Source organism: Podarcis gaigeae (assembly GCF_964106915.1).
Source record: "Podarcis gaigeae genome assembly, chromosome: 4".
Classification (NCBI taxonomy): domain Eukaryota; kingdom Metazoa; phylum Chordata; class Lepidosauria; order Squamata; family Lacertidae; genus Podarcis; species Podarcis gaigeae.
In genome coordinates, this window is record NC_139677.1 from 99,400,726 (window position 1) to 99,421,750 (window position 21,025).

Here is a 21,025-nt window from a genome sequence, read left to right on the forward strand (position 1 = left end):
AAACTCCCTCCCAGAGGAGGTGGATATGTCTACTGAAGGCTGCTAGGCATGAGGGCTATGCTCTGTCCTCCACAGTGGAAGCAGCAATGCTTCTGAGTACCAGTTGCTGAAAACCACAAGAGGGGAGAGATGCTCGAATCCTGCTTGTGAGTTTCCCATGGGCACCTGGTCAGCCTGTGAGAACAAAATGAGCCGCTGGCCTGATCCAGCAGGCTCTCATAATTCTACCAGGGGCTATTAGTTGTGGTAGCACTTCCTGGAAGAATCCATGCTGAATAAGCAGAACAAACGTGGGAGAAGGGCTATCCTTCACAGAAACATCTATCTGTTGGAAACAGGATGCTAGACTAAATAAGCCCTTGGTGATCATTTAAGTGAATGCATGACATACCATATTTTTTGCTCTATAAGACGCACCAGACCATAAGACGCACCTAGTTTTTGGAGAAGGAAAAAAATATTCTGAATCCCAGAAGCCAGAACAGCAAGAGGGATCGCTGCGCAGTGAAAGCAGCAATCCCTCTTGATGTTCTGGCTTCTGGGATAGCTGTGCAGCCTGCATACGCTCCATAAGACACACACACATTTCCCCTTACTTTTTAGGATGGAAAAAGTGAGTCTTATAGAGCAAAAAATACAGTACTTGTATCATATACCTGACAAGTTAATTTTGTCTTAGGCAGCAAGCATTCTACCTGCTTTTAACTACACGTATATAAATAACTCAGTTGTTTGGGAATTTGACAGCCAATGTTTCTGTAGAATCAAAACTCTAATATTAAACTGCTTGTAGAAGACAACTTTATGAGTAAAACAGCCAACGTTCAGCTCTGCTCTACCACCCATTCATTAGAAGAAGAAATGCCCTATAATAATTCTTGCAAGGCAAGAGTGACACCTTCTGGTAGAGCTGCAATATAGAAATTTGAGTTTTTGAACTCCAAAGCAATTCTGAAGAGTATTTAAGACAGGGTTAATCCAGTGTGGTGATTCCAATGGACAGGGATGATGGGATTTAGTGCACAACACCATGTTGGCTACCCATTATTTGAGAGGTGTTGAGAAAGGCCTGAGCAAGTTGGACAAGCAGTTCAGTAAGGCTGTGTGCAAAGCCCAGAGCATATTCTATAGCAGAGTTCAACACATACTATGCTCATTATTAGGCCATCAAACTTCAGTTATGTCTATCCATGCACACATACAGAACTTGCAATGCTCAGTTGGGCAACTTCTGAATATACTGACATGCTTTGCATTTCATGTATTTGTATTTGAATGTTTTGAACATTTGCTGTATGCCACTTTGAGCACAGCTCATTGTGGAAAAGCAGCATATAAGTACACACGGTCTATCAATCAATCAGGGCACTAGTTACCCTAACTGTGGCAGATCATCAGTAGAAATAGTGGGCACTTTGAAACCTAACACCAAGTTCAGTCTTGCATGAATCAGAGTAAGCCTTGGGTCTTATGAAGAAGAGCCACACCCCACTGCCCACTACATGATCCCATTTTCAAATTGCTCCTAGAATCAATATGTTTCTTCTAAGGTCCAACCAAAATGTATTCTCTCATAACTTAAGCCTACTGATCTAGTCCTGCCATCTGGTATTTGAGAAGTGCTAACTGTCGTAGAATCATAGAATCATAGAATCCTAGAGTTGGAAGAGACCACAAGGGCCATCGAGTCCAACCCCCTGCCAAGCAGGAAACACCATCAGAGCACTCCTGACATATGGTTGTCAAGCCTCTGCTTAAAGACCTCCAAAGAAGGAGACTCCACCACACTCCTTGGCAGCAAATTCCACTGTCGAACAGCTCTTACTGTCAGGAAGTTCTTCCTAATGTTTAGGTGGAATCTTTTTTCTTGTAGTTTGGAACCATTGCTCCGTGTCTGCTTCTCTGGAGCAGCAGAAAACAACCTTTCTCCCTCCTCTATGTGACATCCTTTTATATACAGTGGTGCCTCGCAAGACGAAAAGAATCCGTTCCGCGAGTCTCTTCATCTTGCGGTTTTTTCGTCTTGCGAAGCAATCCCATTAGCGGTTTAGCGGATTAGCTCTATTAGCGGCTTAGCGGATAAGCGGCTTAGCAGATCAGCTGATAAGCGGCTTAGCGGCTTAGAAAAAGGGGGGGAGGAAAAAAAAAACCCGCAGGAACTCGCAAGACATTTTTGTCTTGCGAAGCAAGCCCATAGGAAATTCGTTTTGCGAAGCACCTCCAAAACGGAAAACCCTTTCGTCTAGCAGGTTTTCCGTCTTGCGAGGCGTTCGTCTTGCGGGGCACCACTGTATTTGAACCTGGCTATCATATCACCCCTTAACCTCCTCTTCTCCAGGCTAAACATGCCCAGCTCCCTTAGCCGTTCCTCATCACTGTGTCTTCCCTGTGTCTTCTCTTTTCCTGGCTTAACATACAGTGCTACCTTGGTTCTCGAACTTAATCCATTCCGGAAGTCCGTTTGACTCCCAAAGCAGTTCAAAAACCAAGGCTCAGCTTCCGAATTGGCGGCAGGAGCTTCCTGCACTCAAACAGAAGCCATGTCAAACGTTTAGCTTCTGAAAAACATTCGCAAACCGGAACACTTACTTCCGGGTTCGTGGTGTTTGGGAGCCGATTTGTTCGTCAACTAAGCCGTTTGAGAACCAAGGTACCACTGTACTCAAGTTCCTTCAATCTTGGGCTTGTTCTCTGAACCATCTTCATTGCCCTCCTTTGACCTCATTCAGACTTATCCAAGTATTTCTCAAAATGAGGAATGTAGAACCTGACATAGCATTCCAGATGAGGTCAGACTACAGTGGTGCCCCGCAAGACAAATGCCTCGCAAGACGAAAAACTCGCTAGACAAAAGAGTTTTCCGTCTTTTGAGTCATTCCGCAAGACGAATTTCCCTATGGGCTTGCTTCGCAAGACGAAACGTCTTGTGAGTTCTTGCGAGTTTTTTTCCTTTTTCTTAAAGGCGCTAAGCCGCTAATAGCCGCTAAGCCGTTAATAGCCGCTAATAGCCGCTAATAGCCGTGCTTCGCAAGATGAAAAAACCGCTAGACGAAGAGACTCGCGGAACGGATTAATTTCGTCTTGCGAGGCACCACTGTAGTACAGAAGCAAGTGGGATTATTTCTCATGTCTTGGAAACTACGAGTCTATTAAAGCAACTAAGTATCACACCATCCTGTGGTTGAATATACAGCCACCATCATTTTCACATGTAGTGCCATGACAGGCATACTTCTTCCTACGACTTATGTGTTTGATTTGGGAGGGGTTTGGGGGTCGGTTGCTGAGAAGCAGGACGTTGCGTTTGCCCTCTGAACCTTACGCTGTTTGTATCAAAATGTAGCAAACAAGGCTGAGAAAGATTCAAGACTTTGGAGAACTGTTACTATGGGTCCAGCCTTCGCCAACCTTCAGAGGTTTTGGTCTACAACTCCTATCAGATGCTGGCTGGGGCTGATGGGAACCATAGTGCAAAACATGTGGAGCCCATTAGGCTGGCGAAGGCTGAACAATACTGTGCAGACAATACTTTGCTAGGTAGGCCAATAATGTGATCCAACAAGAGGCCCTTTAATATATTTTTTGCAGAAATTCACTGAGCGCTCTCAAGCACAAAGGCTCACCTAAGTACCACTTGAGATTCCAACCCATATGTCTGCTCCCCAGAGTGCGCAACGGAAGTGTCGAACTTGCAGCCACTGGTAGCAGAGATGGCCAAACTAAAACACTTATATTTGCTAGAACTTATCGTTCGATAAGGGGGGAAGAAAAGGAAGGAACAGAAGCAAAGAATCGAGTATTATGCTACTAATATGCATCATTACAACATCAGGCAAACACTGGAGACAAGGCAACTATTCATCTGAGAAGCACAGCTGGTCTTGTGCTAACACAGGCCACCCCCCACCACACTGTTCGTTTTAGTATGACACTTCCAACTTCTTCCAGTGGTGGGGAAATCTTCACCAGTTAACTCCACCCACAGTAAGCACAACTCTCTAAAAGTTTTACTGTGGAAGGAACAGGTCTGCAGTAATCCTAAGGAGCATCAAGGTTAGACTTCCAAGACCATGTACTAGGAGTTGAGAATCACCATCCAGGCATCTTCACAACAATGCTATATGCACAATAATGGACATGATGAGGAAACCTCTTGAAAAGCTATGCACGTTCAGCCTGTTGACAGTGATGCTTTTTATATCACTATCTGTGCCAGCAATTCTATTTCAGGATTTAAAAAGAGTTACCTCAGCAAAGAGAAGACGTCGTATGAGTTGCGGACACAGTTCTGATCCACCTGGAGGAGGTTATTCTTCTGGGTTCCTGAGAGGCCCTTAAAGGCAAACAGGGTAGCTGATTAATTGCTTTTTATAACACTGAAATTAGGTCCCATTTCCCTATTAAAGGCCTTTTTACATTGTTTTCCCCTTCCACCAGGGTATCTAGGTATCTTGAAGTCATCTACTTAAGACTGCCCATCTCTTATGCTTATCTCAGTTGCTAAATGAGAACACTTTTTTGAAACGAGCCCTGTAAGGCACCAGCAGGCCAAAAAGGGAGTTCAAGGGAAAATTTAATTATCTGCAGCTTAAGTATAAACAGCAGTTCCCATGCTGCCCTAAGGAAAGCGCGGAAAGAATTTCCCTTTTTAATCTGCTTAGCTGATCAATATATGCAATGGTGTAATTCCTGCCTCCCTCCCCCTGCCGCAAGTATTTTCCCACCAGAGAAGAAAGCGCTTGGGAATGGTAGGGCATAAATGAAGGAGTCAATAGCAGAGGACTCTCTCAAAAGCCCAACTGCTCACTGCTTCTGGAAAAATCCCCACATGCTGCTGAGCCAGAAGGCTACGCCCATATTCAGTACAAGACAGGGACCACTTTGAAGGGGAATCGCACATCCAATAATAAAATAAGACTATTGAAAATACTCCAAGCTTTATCATACAACTTTTTTTGTCAGTTTATATATGAGGCTCATACCAGCTCACTCAGCCCTACTTCTTCTTCTTCTTTTTATTCCCACAGCTCCTCCAACCCCAATTTTACATGAGCTATAAAATAAGAACAGCTTGCCCAAGGATTGTAGCTGCATTTTGAACTGGAAGTTGAACACTCCGCAAACCGGAAATGCTTCTATGTGCACTATGTCTGCAGATCTTAACATGGCCCTTTGGCTTTCCCCTTCAGATTCCAAATGTAATGAGCAAGTACACCCATACACACCCATTCATTTAATTAGTAGCTGTAGGAAGTCTCCAAATTCCACTTTTGATTAAAAGCAGCTCAACAAAACTGTTTGAAACCCATGATCTTCCAAAAGGTAAAATAGATCAAAATTATCTCCCCGGCGAGCTGTGAATACAGCGCATTATGCTAACCCTGCCTTCGTAAACTGATCGGGTGACTTTGGCAAGATCCACATCTCAGGTAGAAAGGCCAGAAACTTCTATCAAGTAGCCGTCACACATAATTGTAAGAAATAACATATTGGCCCAAATATAAGCCTTTAAAATTCCTTTAAAATTCAAGGGGAGGAAGAAAAAAAGACAATAGCTGAATATAAGCCACTCCCTTAAAATTCCGCAGGCACTCACACCCGTTCCGTTTTACCGTATGTCTGTTTCAGCAGCGATATCGTAAAAGCCAGTTTTTGTAAGGTCGCAAATTTAAGCTGCACTTTAACTTTTCAGTCGGAATTCGGGGGGGAAATGAGGCTTATATTCAGGCCAATACGGTATTCAGCTCTTTGAGCTGTCACCCAGAGAGGCTGCTGTTTTATTCATACCAAACCACCAGACTTATTTTTTTATGGTAACTGAGGTGGTTGTCCCTAGAGGGATTACTATGTAGGTTCCAATCTGTGGCTTACCTGTAGCTCCCATGTGAAAAATTGAAGCCTATATACAACACTAATGACATATACAATATATGTATCCTTACCTTTTGTTCATATGAGGCTCCATAATAGCCATCGTTCAGCCCAAAAATAATTTCATTGGGGCTACGAGCATGTATCTGTTAATTAAAACAGTGCCATAGATTCAGTGAACTTGATTTTTAATTTCATTAGTTCTCCTAGCAGTTAAGGTAACATTCATTACAGGAATAATCAGTTCACAGACTTCCTTCAATTATCCAAGGTCACCATCTGCCCAACAGAGGAGAGGAATGTGGAATATGGTCCCAGGCATTCACTTCCCAGACCAAATGTCACAAAATGCAAACATAGAAGCAAGTATTGTGGCAACTTAAAAGACTAAAAAGAAATAAAAATTGCAGCCTAAGTTTTCCTGGGTACGAGCCTACTTCACAAAAGTTAAATGCAAAAAACAAAACTAAAAAGGTTAGTCTCAAAAGAAGATATAAAATGAAACAAAATAAGCACATTTGACTTCCGATTAGACTCATTGTGTTATTATTTCTACTATGTTTTCTTTTTCCTTTACTCCCCTTCCTCTCTCCCCCCCCCTTCTTCTTCCTCTTTTTTTTCTTTTTTTGGGCCTCCTTTCTTGGTCTTTCTTTGATTTGTTAAGAAATAGATAAAGAGATAAATATGAAAACTACAGTAAGTTAAAAGTGGTGTTGTCTAATTTTTCTATTACAATTTATATATTGTTAAAATTGGTTAATTGTAATGAATTGATGTAGCAATTACTGTGGTTTTTTCCTGTGTTGTTGTTGAATTCTAAATAAAGTATTATTCTTTTTTTAAAAAAGAAGAAGATACAAAACACTGCAGTAAACATGAAGGCTATTCTTTTGAAACCTGGGAAAGTGTAAAATTACTGACCCATGAGTAAGTCGACCATTCACCAGTGTGGAGGGTCAGTTGTCAAGATGAGCAACAGAATCTCACTGTCCCATTACAATTTTGTCCAGCATTTACTAACTTTGTCCTTAAAATGATACTTAAAAGAGATCTGTTGAGATAGCCCAACAAGAACAGATGTCTGCTGAAACTTCCTCTAACTAGCCAACCCTTAGTGAAAGCAGCATGTTTTTATTTTACCTGCTGGCCCACATATCTGAGTCCATCGAGATTGACCTTCCACTCTATCAGCAGCTGATGGGTGTCATTCTTGCCACCCCATATCCTCACCACAAAGCAGGAAACGGACGTATCGAGGCGATCGGGCATAAGACCAAAGTCAAGACTTCGCCATGTTGGATTCTGTTGTGAAACGAGAGAGACGGCTACAGTATACTGAAAATGTTCAAAGTTTTACCTGACCATGCATTAAGCTGCCTTATACCAATACAGACAGACCGTTGATTCATTTAATCCAATGTTTTTAAAAGAACGTGCTCTATCTAGCAGCCCCAACACAGCCATGCAATGGTGCCTATGAAAGTTTCCAATGCCCATGAAGTTTCTGCGCTCCACACACACACACAACTCTCTAGTTTTCTACAGTAAGATAGGCCCTAGAGCAGAAAGAGCACTGGGAGGGAAAATGCTCTGGAAAAAAAAGATTAAGGTGGCTGAAGAGGAGGGAATAGATGGGCAGGGAAGGGAAAGGGAAGGCAGCAACAAACAACCCCCAAAAAAGAAGGGAACTTTGTGTGTGTGTGTGTGTGTGTGTGTGTGTGTGTGCGCTTGCTTTTCTTCTCTGGAGCCTATTTTGTGTTTGTTTTGGTTTTTTTTCCTGAATACAGTCATACCTCGGGTTGTGAATGTGATCCATGCAGGAGGCACGTTCGCAACCCGCAGTGTTCACAACCCTCCGCGCATGTGTATGACGTGATTCGGTGCTTCTGCGCATGCACATGACGCCGTTTTGTGTTTGTGCGCATGCGCGAGCGCCAAAACCCAGAAGCAACCCGTTCCGGTACTTCCGGGTTCGGCGCAGTCCGCAACTCGAAAACGCACAACCCACAGCGTTCGTAACCCAATGTATGACTAGTGAATTGGATGTGATTGGCAGGTCGGCAGGATCCTGGGTTCCCCCACTCTTGGTGGGACACTCCAATTGGTGAACAAGGCCTATCAATCCTTTGACATTACTGATATTCATGCTATAAAGGAAAATCTAAGGCCAGCTAAGAGAAGAGATTGCCAGAAGATCACTCCTTGCAGCATGCACAGTCACCAAACATTTTATTGCAAGTTTTAACAGTGTTTTAAACTCTGACCAGAAGCAGCTCTGTGTTTACATGACAGGAAACAAAGCCTCGTTCAGCTGCCCTAAAAAAAACTAATGCCAGTCTCCGGTTTAACGCAGCGACGCACGCTGCTTGCCAACTTGCACATAATGTCAAATGGAAACATTGAGACAGTTTGAACAATGTTTCACTCAAATATCTAGACATTTTGGAGAAAAGATTAATCTGGAACTTTGCTGAAGCCTCATAGTGAAGGCAACTTACCAGAGAATTCTTTATCACTTCACTCTTATAAAATTCTAGAAAAGGAAACAAAATTAAAGAGAGCATTAGAGGTCAGACTGTGCAGGTCTGGGATACAGAGCAGATACTTATGCTATGGGAAAAGATTTTCACATTTGTATGAAAGGTAACCCTTACCAAGAAAATTATTTTATTCTAGGGAGAAATTTGATAAGGATTCATTCAAAATAATAATGAAGGACCCTTATGGAAAATTAGCTGCCCTGACCATGAACAAGGGGAACATGGTGCCAGGGGAATGGGAAGCACAGGTGGCCACAAAATCCATCACTGCCACATCATGATGGCACCAAAAAGGGAAAGGAAATGGCAGGCTGAACACAGTGTAAACAGACAAACCTGCAGGATTCAATGTGGACGGGGAAGGGGGCACTAGCAGCCTAAGTGAGAGTCCGTTTTTACAAATATATTTCAGGAGTTGCAAATGCTAAGGTTTAAAATATAAAAAAAAATAGGCATGCATGCACAGAGCACTGGAATTAGGTTCATTCTAGGTCTACTGAACTGCAAACTTAAATACTACTGCAGAACAGTTGCTTGGCTTTTATTCCAGAAGGCAGGCAGTGCCTCAAAGAAGAATGTTCATTTGCTTCAGCCAGACGTTGGTTTAAGCTAAAATTATTTGGCTGCTAGGAACAAAAACCTCTACACGCTTTTGTCACATTCTTTTTTTTAATGTGAGGAATCAGATTAAACCTGCAAACCTATACACGTTTACCTAAGAGAAATGCCCATTTAACACAGTGGGACTGTGTTAAGAGTAAATATGGATAAGAGCAGTTCTGCTGAATGAGACCAGAGGCCTCTCTAGTCCAGCATTCTGTTCTCACAGTGGCCACAAAAAAGGGCAACAGATGTCTCCCGCTTGTGCATGCCAGCTATGTATTCAGGAGCATACTGTCTCCGATGCTGGAGGTAATATAAAGCCATCATAACGAGCAGCATAGGATTGTTCTCTAAGGAACCAGAAGTTAGAGTGAGTGCATGGTCCAACACTCTACACCATATTGTTTTACCACATGCCTACTTGGGGGGGATGGGAAAATCTGCAAAAATAAATATAAAAATAGGAGTTTATAATGAAACAAGTGAGCCTGACACTACTATGGGAAACGTACACTGTTTCTACTTTTTCTGAGCAAAACATTTACATTTTCCATGAGCAGAAACTGAATCTTTTCAACTCCAAATATAAGCATGCTACATTATTTTATTTTAGGAAGGGGGGGGGGAATCAAATTCATCCAAAATGTCAAACGATGGCATTGCAACATATTCTACAAATACTACTTAAAGTAAGCATTCCAAAAGGAACAGTCCCTGGAATGATTTCCTAGCTTCACTTCAGTATCGTTTCTGAGACTTTGAAAAAAATAGCTCCTCCACCCTGAATTGAAAAGATTGTTAGGAAGAGTCTCTTTAAAAGGACAAACTGCTAGGGTTACTGCCTCAGCAGCTCCAGTCCCTTATCTTTCACTTCTTCAGTGTAAGAGCTGGTGTAAGTGGGAATATTTAGGCCTCAATCCTGCCACAGAATCCAGTGGCAAAGACTATGAACGCAAGCACTGAGGTCATTCTGGATTCTTAATGGTAGTTCAAAGCTTAGCTACCATGGAGATAAGCACCTTAGAAAAATATTAAGAAAGACTGGGCAGAGTCTGGGACAGGTCAGAGGCACAGGGGGTGGCACGGTTTAAATTCTTTGTGTCCACAGCAGACAGGAAAGCAAATTGCAGCTGCCTGCAACAGCTTGATGAACTTTCATCTACTTGCCAGTATACAGAGGCAGGGACATCAGACCACAGAAACAGGAGATGTAAACACCCAAAGACATTGTACACTAAGCGGTATATGGGCATCTGTTAATCCTTTTGTAGCTACTACTGTGGCTGTTGAGAGCGATCAAGCTATAAGGTTTCTTGGGGATTAGTAAAACGGACTTGGGTTGCAAACTACAGAATTCAATCAGAGCAGAATCTGAAGGATTTCAGTTTTTAAAAAGTTTCTCGTTCAAAGATTAGGAAAGTCTAAAACTTCACTGATCAGGATTCAACACTTCCTATACTTTCTCAAGCCCAGACAGCATCAACTCCCTAGGAACACATACACACACATAGTGAGACTTATTTTCCCTCCTTCTTTGAATCAGATTTGGCCTTGTGAGACCAAGATTCAAACACTAGCTCTGCCAAGAAGTCACTGGGTGGTCCATAAATGTCAAGCCAAAACTGAACAAGAGATAAGGAACAAGAGATGCTGAAACCAGCCACCCCAAACACCCTTCTCCTGCTCTCCCCTGGCCTGTGACGGATAAAGTATTGTTTTCCTACTTTGGTTTTTCCTCTTTTACTTCCTTGCTTTCCCCTTGCAAGGTGCAATTCATGCTGCAATCATGTCACATGAACTGATTTGCAGCAGCAGACATTACCTAATGATTTAGACATTACCATGCTATCTAGTTTCAGCCTAAGCATTAACCTAGAGCAGAGCTTTCCAAACTGTGTGTCACGACACGTTAGCACGTCGGCTGCAGGGTGTAGGTGTGTCATGCGAACGCTCTTATAAGGGGTTAGTTTAACCTCCGGCTTGTTAGTAAAACTAAATTACTGTGACGCGAAATGATGCATGTCTTAAAAGTGCGCCACCAACATGAAAAGTTTGGAAAACTGTGATTAGATCATATAAGGACAAAGAAAGAGAGAGAGAAATTATGGGAATTGGCTTACATGTACCTTTACATATCTTTGCATTATTACACAAGTGAAGAGTGAAGTAGGTGTCCAGGAGACGATAGCCATTCCTATTAACAATGTTCCGTGCTGCTATGTTCCGCAGGTGACGAAGACGCCGCTGTAAAGAAACATTAACAAAATTTTAAGAATGGAAGTGGCAACATGAGCATGATGATGAAAATGCACAACATACATTATAACAAAATTAGGAGTCTTCGTTACGTAAAGCCATTTCTGAGCTAGAGAGGAGGTGGGGTTGCGGGCTTCACACCCCTCCCCACACTCGCGGGGGCTGGTTTCAGCCCCCGCAATGCCAGGGAAGCCTCGGGCGTGTCATCCACCGGTCAGCCAATCGGCTGGCCCGGGGGGCGTGGCCTTGCTGCTCTTAGGTCTGGCACGGCCGAGGCTTTCCCTCTTTTCCGCGCAGCAGCCAGCTAGGTTATTTCCCCTTCCCTCCCACCCGTTAGGCTAGGCTCTCTGACGTTGCCATGGACTCCCGTCGGTCGCCGTCAAGGGGCCTGGTAGGAATTTTTCCATTTGGCAGATTGGCACCGGCCACTTGGTTTTCGCCTACCTCGTAGCAATCTGTCACAACTCCACGGTATTGGCGGTTAGGCATTGGTGTGGGTATTTTCTATTGTTATGCAGATGAGGGGGGAGAAGCAGCGCCATCACCTTCCTCCGAAACAAAGGGTAATCTGATAAAGGATTCCGGGGGGTGTGGCCTTGTCCTAAGCCTATGGAGGTGTGGGCCCACGACATGCTCCCAAGAGGTAACTCCGGGGGGTGAGCTCCTAGTTGAAGTGCCTCAGCAGGACTCCCCCTACTGGTGGTTATCCCTTATCAGTCTTCAAGCAAACGGGTTGCAGCCAGTTAGTTGTTAGGACCAATGCCTAAGCCAATACCGCTCAATTCCTGTAATCAATAAAGTTGTGGCCTAATTGGACCCATTAACTCGAATTCTTGTGTCTCGTGTCTTTATTTCTGGAGGGGGGAGGCGGGAACTCGCCACGCAATTCATTCAACATGTAAAAACTGAATTTTTATCCAAGTAAAACGTAATTTTATTCTCCTAACTTCAGCATGTTTCACAGCACCGTACACCTCTTTGATCCCTAATTTCCCCTTAAAGTACTGAAGCACAGGATTTCAACTTCTCACAGGTTTTCAAATTTCTTAGGGTTCCTCAAGAGTGCCACCAACCATACCCAACTGTTGCCAAACATTCCTTATCAGGGCCAGAAATGATGCAACATCAGAAGGGCACCACGCTGGCTAAGCCTAGACTAGAGAATTGCGCCAATTATCAGAGCGGCACTCTCAGCCCCAGTGGCCTTGACTTGCTGCACATTTACTGAAAACATTAGCCACCCCTGGGTGCATCTCACAAACCAACACTGAAGCTGAAGTAAGCCAAAGAGCAGAAGAACTATTTTGTCTCTGTTTTCTATGTACACAAGGATGGAACCACCAGGATTTTGCAGAGTAGGGGCTCATCCAGACTTCTATTTGCACCACCCTTCCCAGGAAAACTCCGTATTTTACCATGCTAATGGCAGTCCATGGAAAATTTGGATGCCGTTTGCTCTGAATCAGCGGTATAACACGGGTTTTCCCAGAGAAAGCACCGGGAGAACAACAACAAAATCCCACTTGGACTTGTGCCTAGAAACACAGCAGAGAAGGAAGTCTGGTTGAGCCCTAAGAGGAATTAACAGCTTTTTTCAACAGCACTGTACCACAGTCACTTTCCCCTACCTCCTTCAGCTGTTGTGTTACTTTCCACAGTGGTAAGAAAAGATTAGTATTTCACACACATCCCTGCACACCTGGTACGATCTGAAAGAGGCTGCACACAAATGAGAAGCACAATATGGATAGGAATGCCTTTTCTCTCTGCGGTCTCCAGCCGTTGTCTAAATATGGCTGCAATCAACTGGTGACCTACAAGTAACAGAGTCCTCTTTTGACTTTCTCTTTTGACTTTTGCCTGGAGGAACCTCACATAAGCAGTGCAAACCCTTTCAGCCCCTCAAGCTTACCCCCTACCTACACTTCAAGGCTCTCCTTTCAGGGGTTGCCACTTCCTCAAACCATTTCCTGAACTACTCTGTCCTCACTTTCCACCACCAGGTTTCAACTAAGTGTTCCAGAATAACAGAAGGGGGATTACCCAGCTTCAGAGAGCTGGTGGGGCGTACGATCTGCAGAGGGTGAACTCAGAACTCCTATAATCTCATGAAGAGGATTCCAGAAGCAACATATAGGCTTACAAAATAAGTGCTGGAGAAGCTTCTGGGGTATCTTCTTTGGCAATTTGTGCCTTGAAGTATCAGATTCTTCCAGACATTTCCCCTGTATTGTTCATATTACACTAGAGTCACCATTTGGCAGGCTACGAGGACCTGAAGCTGAAAAGTTAAGACGGAGCACTTTCTTCGTAATTCAGCCGTGGTAAACACAATGTTCCATCATCTGTAAAATGCAGAGGCTATCAATACAAAAAACTCTTTCTGCGCTGGATGGATGCGGATGCCAGACAAGGGAAGCCCAGAGAATATCTGAGGCTGCAATTGATCCATGACTAACACCACACCACAGACTGACATCTTTAAGCTGCCCAACTTACTGGTTGACAAGCTTTCTCTACCACTCTGACAACTAGCACCATGTAATGTGCCTGAATCGGAAGTCTGACTGGAAGAACGCATGGTGAAATTCTACAGGGCACAAATTGTGGTTATCAAATGGCTAAGTAGTACAGCATGGTTTAGCTACAATTATTATGGAACATTATCTATCCTGTCTTCTGTTTGATGTGCAAAATGTGATTGCATCTGAAGAAAAACGAATTAGCCAGTGTTGCCATGGATATTAATATTCTCAACTGGTCCTTCTTTGCGTATATTAATTTCGTTATGCTTCATACTCCTGATTAATTTTATTGCCTATTAGAATATTTCTAATGTACAGTGCATGCTGAGAATTTGGTATTTTAACCTTAATCTCTTTGTGTGATTTTTCTAAATCAGTTATAGAAGGTTTGGACATGAGAATTATAGAGCAGATTTACCTACAAAGCCTGGACAGCACTACTACAGCCTACCTCCTTGCTTGTTTGAAGACCTCAATCACTGTTCAAAAAAGTTTTTTTAAGTTGTCAAAAACAAGTTTCCAACCCCTCAACTTTTAAGGCAACACAATTTGAATATTTAGATCTTCTAGGGATTCAAGCATGCAGAAGTACAGTACACCAACTGGTACCCAGGTTGCTGAAGGTTATGACTGACAGCTAGGCTCAACCCGGGCACCTCTTGATTAAACACTATCTGAAAGGAAGAAGGGTAGACAGACCAGAATAGACAGACCAGAATGCACCAACCAAACTCAGGGAACCTACTTCTCACTGGCACACAAGGTCCCCATTCCTAAAGGCACAGAGGTTTCCCCATTGCAATCACAAAGAATTCCTGGGCCACAATGCTAAGCTCCCTCTCGTGCTTTTATGTTGTGCCAAAATGTCTTCGTAGTCACTACATAAGACAAAAATCATGCCACCCAGTTTTACCACTTAATCCTGCAGAGTTGCAGAACTTATTTCCTGGAATTAAGGACAACTGTCTAGACCAACTGAAAATAGCTTTAGTTTAAATGACACTTATTATTGTGCTACTAAACATTCTTGCTAAACTTTCTTCGTGGCTTTGTAGAGGTAAGTGAAAGTTTACAATGCAGGTATGAAAAACTGTAACTGTTACTTTGTGTAGGTGTTTGCTGATAAAAGTGCAGTACATTTTGGGCCAATTAATAATCAAAGTTCTCATCATAGTAGCCAACTCCTTCTATTCATTTTTCCTCATGAATTGTGCTAGACAACGACCAGAAGCCTCATACTAGTGTCAAATGTGTTGACTGCTGCAGTATCAGAGTCATGTTGGAGCATTTGCTTTCTCCCCTGGAGAAAGAAGTAAGGAAACCGGCAAAGTCCACTCCAACTCAGCATTCAGAATTCCCTAGGGGGATTTTGCACCTGACTATCGGCAACTTGAGGGACACGGGTGGCGCTGTGGGTTAAACCACAGAGCCTAGGACTTGCCGATCAGAAGGTCAGCGGTTCGAATCCCCGTGACGGGGTGAGCTCCCATTGTTCGGTCCCTGCTCCTGCCAGCCTAGCAATTCGAAAGCATGTCAAAGTGCAAGTATATAAATAGGTACCGCTCCGGCTCTGGTTCGCCAGAAGCAGCTTAGTCCTGCTGGCCACATGACCCGGAAGCTGTACACTGGCTCCCTCGGCCGATAAAGCGAGATGAGCGCCGCAACCCTAGAGTCGGTCACGACTGGACCTAATGGTCAGGGGTCCCTTTACCAGAGAGCCAGTGTGGTGTAGTGGTTAAGAGCGGTAGTCTCGTAATCCTGGGGAACCGGGTTCATGTCTCCGCTCCTCCACATGCAGCTGCTGGGTGACCTTGGGCCAGTCACACTTCCTTGAAGTCTCTCAGCCCCACTCACCTCACAGAGTGTTTGTTGTGGGGGAGGAAGGGAAAGGAGAATGTTAGCCGCTTTGAGACTCCTTAAAGGGAGTGAAAGGTGGGATATCAAATCCAAACTCTTCTTCTTCTTCTTCTTCTTCTTTACCTATCGGCAACTTGTGATGCGGGTGGTTCTGTGGTCTAAACCACTGAGCCTCTTGGGCTTGCAGATCAGAAGGTCGGTGGTTCGAATCCCCGCGACAGGGTGAGCTCCCCTTGTTCGGTCCCAGTTCCTGCCAACCTAGCAGTTCAAAAGCACATCAAAGTGCAAGTAGATAAATAGGTACCACTCTGGCGGGAAGGTAAATGGCGTTTCCGTGCATTGCTCTGGTTCACCAGAAGCGGCTTAGTTGTGCTGGCCACATGACCTGGAAAAACTGTCTGAGGACAGGACAAACATCGGCTCCCTTGGCCAGTAAAGCGAGATGAGCACCGCAACCCCAGAGTCGTTTGCGACTGGACTTAGCTGTCAGGGGTCCTTTACCTTTTATCGGCAACTTGCAACCAAGTGAAGATGCCCAGGTGCCAGGTGGCACCTAATGTGTCCACCATGTGAAGGTACATGGTTCTTGACTGTTTTCACACACTAGCAGCACATCCTGCAGAATTCTATCCATTATATTTCATCTGCACAATCAGAATGAATTTCGGGCACTAAAAAGTCAAATTGAAAAATACACCTTTCGAGGTGTCTGGCCCCAAAATGGCAACTAAGCATTCCGTTTTGGCGACTGTAACCCTGGCTTAAGGAGGTATTTGGCACCTAGCTGATGTATCTGAGTTTCTAACACGGCCCCAACTATTTCTTTCAAAATCCCAGGGATCTTAACAGACCAGAGGAACAGAAGTACAAATAAGCCCCAACTGGCAGGAAAGTTCAACTCACAGAAGATGCTGCAATTCTAAACTAGGAATGCCAGAACCCTCTCCCCAGAAAGGCGGCAATGTCCACTTTTTGCTTTCAAAAATGCTAACTCCAAGTTGCAGGAACTATCACAAAATGCAACCCTAAATGAGTGGGGCCTACTTCAGTAGAAGCATGCCTAGGATTGTGCTGCATATTTTCCACATGCAAATATTTGTGAAGTTAATAATAATAATAATAATAATAATAATAATAATAATAATTTATTTGTACCCCGCCCATCTGGCAGAGTTAAAGCAAAGACCTTAGCAGGGAAGTGGAAGTGGTATGTATGGACGTCATACCTACTTTCTACTCATAGAAAAATTAGGAAAGCTGCTTTAGCAGAAAGCTACGAGTTTATCCCACAGATTCCAAAAGCCTCCCACACCTTCCTGCGTCAAAAACAGTCCCTTGCCCAGATGCCAAACCACACAGTTTTCTCTGTGGCCTACAATGTAGTTTGACAGCTGCCCTCACAAACACCAGAAAACAAAACAAAACAAGTCTGGATATCGTACAATTGTGAGGTTTGAGACAACTATCAATGTGCATAGCTATCCAGACATAGCTACAAGCTAAGTTTTTAAACAAACCTCCTCTGGTCCAAAACCTGCTAATGGCTTGAAGAAATTCACAGGACTCAAAAGTTAAGTAAGTAAACTGGCCGATTTCCAGCCAAGCAGAAGGCATTTAGAATGAAATCTCATTTCCTGTTAACAGAAAAAATAAAGGGATATGAAAGCTCCCTAGATACAAGAATGCAAAGTTTACTATATTCTTCCATGTACACCAACACTTTCAACATGACATCTTGAAAGTCTTGTTATCCAACAAGCACCAGACAAAAAGGAGGACTTAACAGGTAAAAGTTCTACCCTGTTTTAAAACGAATGGGCTTCTTAAAAAACAAAACAAAAAAACAAAGAAATAAAAAACCCTAACTACCATGTTAAGCAGACAATCACCGTTCCCTGCTCCAACCTGCTGACCCCAAGAATAGAACGCCTATGCCAAAGGATTTTGCAATCCTTGAATAGCCACAACAACATCTGCAGAAAATCACAAAAGTTATGCCTACATCAATTTAGAGATGTCTAGTTTTATAATAGACAGTCATGTAACCCCCACAGATACTCAGGACATGAAATCCATTGCCACATGCAAGAAACCATGTTCCACCCACAACTGGAAAAAAAACAAAAACCAAAGGTAAGTAGCTCTAATGCAAGCAGTATTCTATTTCCCATTACCTGTACTGGTTTTTACATAACAGGTAACACTTTCCCTTTCAGATATCAGTTTGAAATGTTGAATCAGTGCAGAAAGCTAACTTGCTTGAGTGCAAGAACTACTCACGGTCCATAGTTGCAGCTGATGGAGATCTCAAATATTTACACTGTTGTACATTTACACGGTTGTATCTGCCTTTGAAGTCAGCATATCTCAATGTTGTGTGTAGTATAGTGGTGTTGCAATCTCTGTATAAGTACTTGTGTTCAGTTTGTACAGCAGAGCATAAAATTTAGGAGTCTTAAGCATTCTCAGAACCAAGTTAGCATGGGCTGGCTGATTTTAGCATGGCTACCACACGTGAAGATGAATGTGTGAACAAACCTTAGAGATCAAGCTTGTGCTCAAACTACATTTGATGGCAAAGACTTGTGATCACTTCAACCAGAACTAAGAGAAAGCAAGCGTGGAATGGGTTGTTTTTAAGTAGAAATGCATGACATCTGTCAAACAAGCATCCGAAAGCAGCTCTGCAACTTCTGAGAGATCAACTGACAGCAGCGTGACTGCTCCCAACATTTTTACTGAAATCCTTCCAAGGGGAATTGCAGCTATAGGGATGATTTGTTCCACTAGGCTCCCTAGTCACAGCCAATCGGAAAACAAAGATTTGTAAGAACCTCATTACCTCTTAAGATTCAGAAGTTCACATTCATTTTAATATAAAGACACATCTAATGCTTCACTGCTTACAGTAATGTTTGTTGCTTGGCAGTGTAAACAAAATGTAATCCAAGTGAGCATCAAGGTTAATATGCTAATGGCTAATTGGGGACGTTATGTTATTCTCAATTCCTTATGCTGTTTATAACTATTTCCTGCCCCAGAAATTCCAGCTTTTTCTTAATCGTTAGAACTAGATATTAACCAAGCAGCTATTGAGTGGGGTGTTAAGGGAGGGGTAGTGCCACTGGTGGGGGTCATGTTCGGCTCCTTCTGGGGTGGCTTGTCCACCTTTGGTCACCACCCAGCACTCAGCTCTCACCTGTGGCTCCTAGAAGCCGCCAGCATGTGACAGTGGCCACACCCAAGAAACGGCTTCGACTGGCCCGCTAAACCAAGTGAGGGTAAGCCAATGGGTCTCTAACTTTCAGTGAGTTTGGGACTTCCCCTTCATGAGAAGACAGGCTCCAACAAATTGAGCAGACAAGACCAATGGTGGGTGAAGAAGGTGGTTTCTGCACACTCTGCAAAGGAAGTTGAGGGGCAGCTGGGGTTCGTCAACCTGGGAAGGTAGCTTATCTAGAAGAAGGAAAACTATTATCCTAATCCTCTGCTAGCTGCCTTGCAGGTTATCTTCGGGAGAAGAAAAGGCTAAGGAGTAAACCCTACACAAATCCAGAGTGAAGCCTCTAAGATAGCTGGATGGCGCCAGAAGGAGGCCCAACGTTTTGCTGACGCCAAACATCTTGCTCTGCTCTGGACGACATCAGCAAGGTAGGCTTTGTCATCTGGGCAGCCCAGGACCTCCATACATACTGCCCAGGCTTGCAGCCCAGGGAACTAACTTTGGTGCTGCTTTGGTGGTTTCACCCCCAGAGGTGCACTCCATTGTCAGTCGAGACAGATGGATGCCAACAACCGATTGCCATAGAAATAGAGCTAATAAATAATAAGCAATAGTCAGGGAAATACTGGAGGTGCTGCATCTGAAAGCAAAACCCAAGCAGCTAACATACACCTGACTTGCCAGACTTTAAAGGAGAGACTCTGCCTAATCCTTTAAATCAGGGATAGGGAACTCAGGGCTCTTCAGATGTTACTGGGCTGCAACTTCCATCACTCCTTACCAATATAACACTGGCCAGGGCTGAAAGACACTGGTATCCAGAAAAACCTAGAGAGGAACAGGTTCCTCAACCAAGCTTTAAATGAAATCCTTGCAACTGTGGAGTAGGTAAAGGAGGAAAGTGGGATCAATCACAGAGTAAGTTGACCAGTACAGTGGTACCTCAGGTTAAGAACTTAATTCGTTCTGGAGGTCCATTCTTAACATGAAACTGTTCTTAACCTGAGGTATCACTTTAGTTAATGGGGCTTCCCGCTGCAGCCACACTATTTCTGTTCTCATCCTGAAGCAAAGTTCTTAATCCGAGGTACTATTTCTGGGTTAGCACAGTCTGTAACCTGAAGCGTCTGTAACCTGAGGTATCATGTATCTACTTCATCTCTTGGCAAACTTTTAATGGTACACATGCAGTCTCAAAGCATGCATGAAGGCACTAAGTGGCAGATTCTATTTCACAAAGCATGTTCCAAACAACAGAATGGAAAAAAGATATCTTTAGTCTGCCAACAGAATAAATCTCAAAAGGACGGTGTTGAGAAACTGCACTGATCACCGAGCCCTTCCACCACTGATTGAAGCAGAACTTCAAAAAGATAGCTGACAATAGCTGGGCTTTGAAGCTACAAACACACTATGCTATATTTAGGTAAGCCATCAAACAGAAGAACTGCAGATTTGCTTAAGCTCCGTGTCCCTTTCCAAACAAGCTTCACAGCACCACACAAGTCACATCAACAAGATCTTCACAAAAACATCCGTCAAGTAAACAAGAGGGAGGAGGAAGAATGTTAGTGTAAAGGGAGGAAAAATGGCTCTCCTCTCATTTCCTTTATAATCAGGTAATTTTGGTTAAAAAAAAATGTGCCACTTGAAGATGGTAAAAGAACATGCATCATCCAAACAAATGCCATTTTCATAACAAACCACCTATTGAGAGGCAAAATACCTCCTTAAGGTATTCAATAATAAAGAAGCCCTACATGAAAATAGGAAGCTTCCTCATACCAAGTCAGACCATTGGGTCCATCTAGTTGTCCATGGCGTCACAAAGAGTTGGACACGACTAAACGACAACAAGAAGTTGTCCACATTGTCTGGCAGCAGCTCTACCATGGCTTTAAACTGGGTCCTTCTGCACGCAAACCAAATGTTCTACTAGCAGGCTACACCCTTCCCCTATTTTTTGCCCAATGTTTCAGAAGCTGGGGTGGGTGGGATACATAGACAATGTTTTTGTATATAATTTGCTTCATCTCCCCTTGTCATAGAGAACACTTTACGTTTACTTCCAACCCTGGTCCTCCACTTCTAAATGCTTTCCTTTTCGTGTTCTTTTAGATTGCAAGCCTTAGGATAGGAATCACCTTGTT

The 21,025-nt window shown here is 43.5% G+C and overlaps 1 protein-coding gene across 1 annotated transcript in view; it reads right to left on the reverse strand.

The window, feature by feature from the left end:
- The window catches only part of UVRAG (UV radiation resistance associated), an 87,336-nt gene that overhangs the window by 64,298 nt on the left and 2,013 nt on the right, over window positions 1-21,025 (reverse strand). Inside the window, exons 2-6 of the mRNA XM_083736688.1 lie at window positions 11,141-11,258; window positions 8,370-8,404; window positions 7,012-7,173; window positions 5,943-6,017; window positions 4,248-4,333 (exon numbers count right to left, since the gene is read on the reverse strand). Coding sequence (XP_083592814.1) covers window positions 4,248-4,333; window positions 5,943-6,017; window positions 7,012-7,173; window positions 8,370-8,404; window positions 11,141-11,258 — 476 coding nt within the window. The remainder of the gene's footprint in view (window positions 1-4,247; window positions 4,334-5,942; window positions 6,018-7,011; window positions 7,174-8,369; window positions 8,405-11,140; window positions 11,259-21,025) is intronic.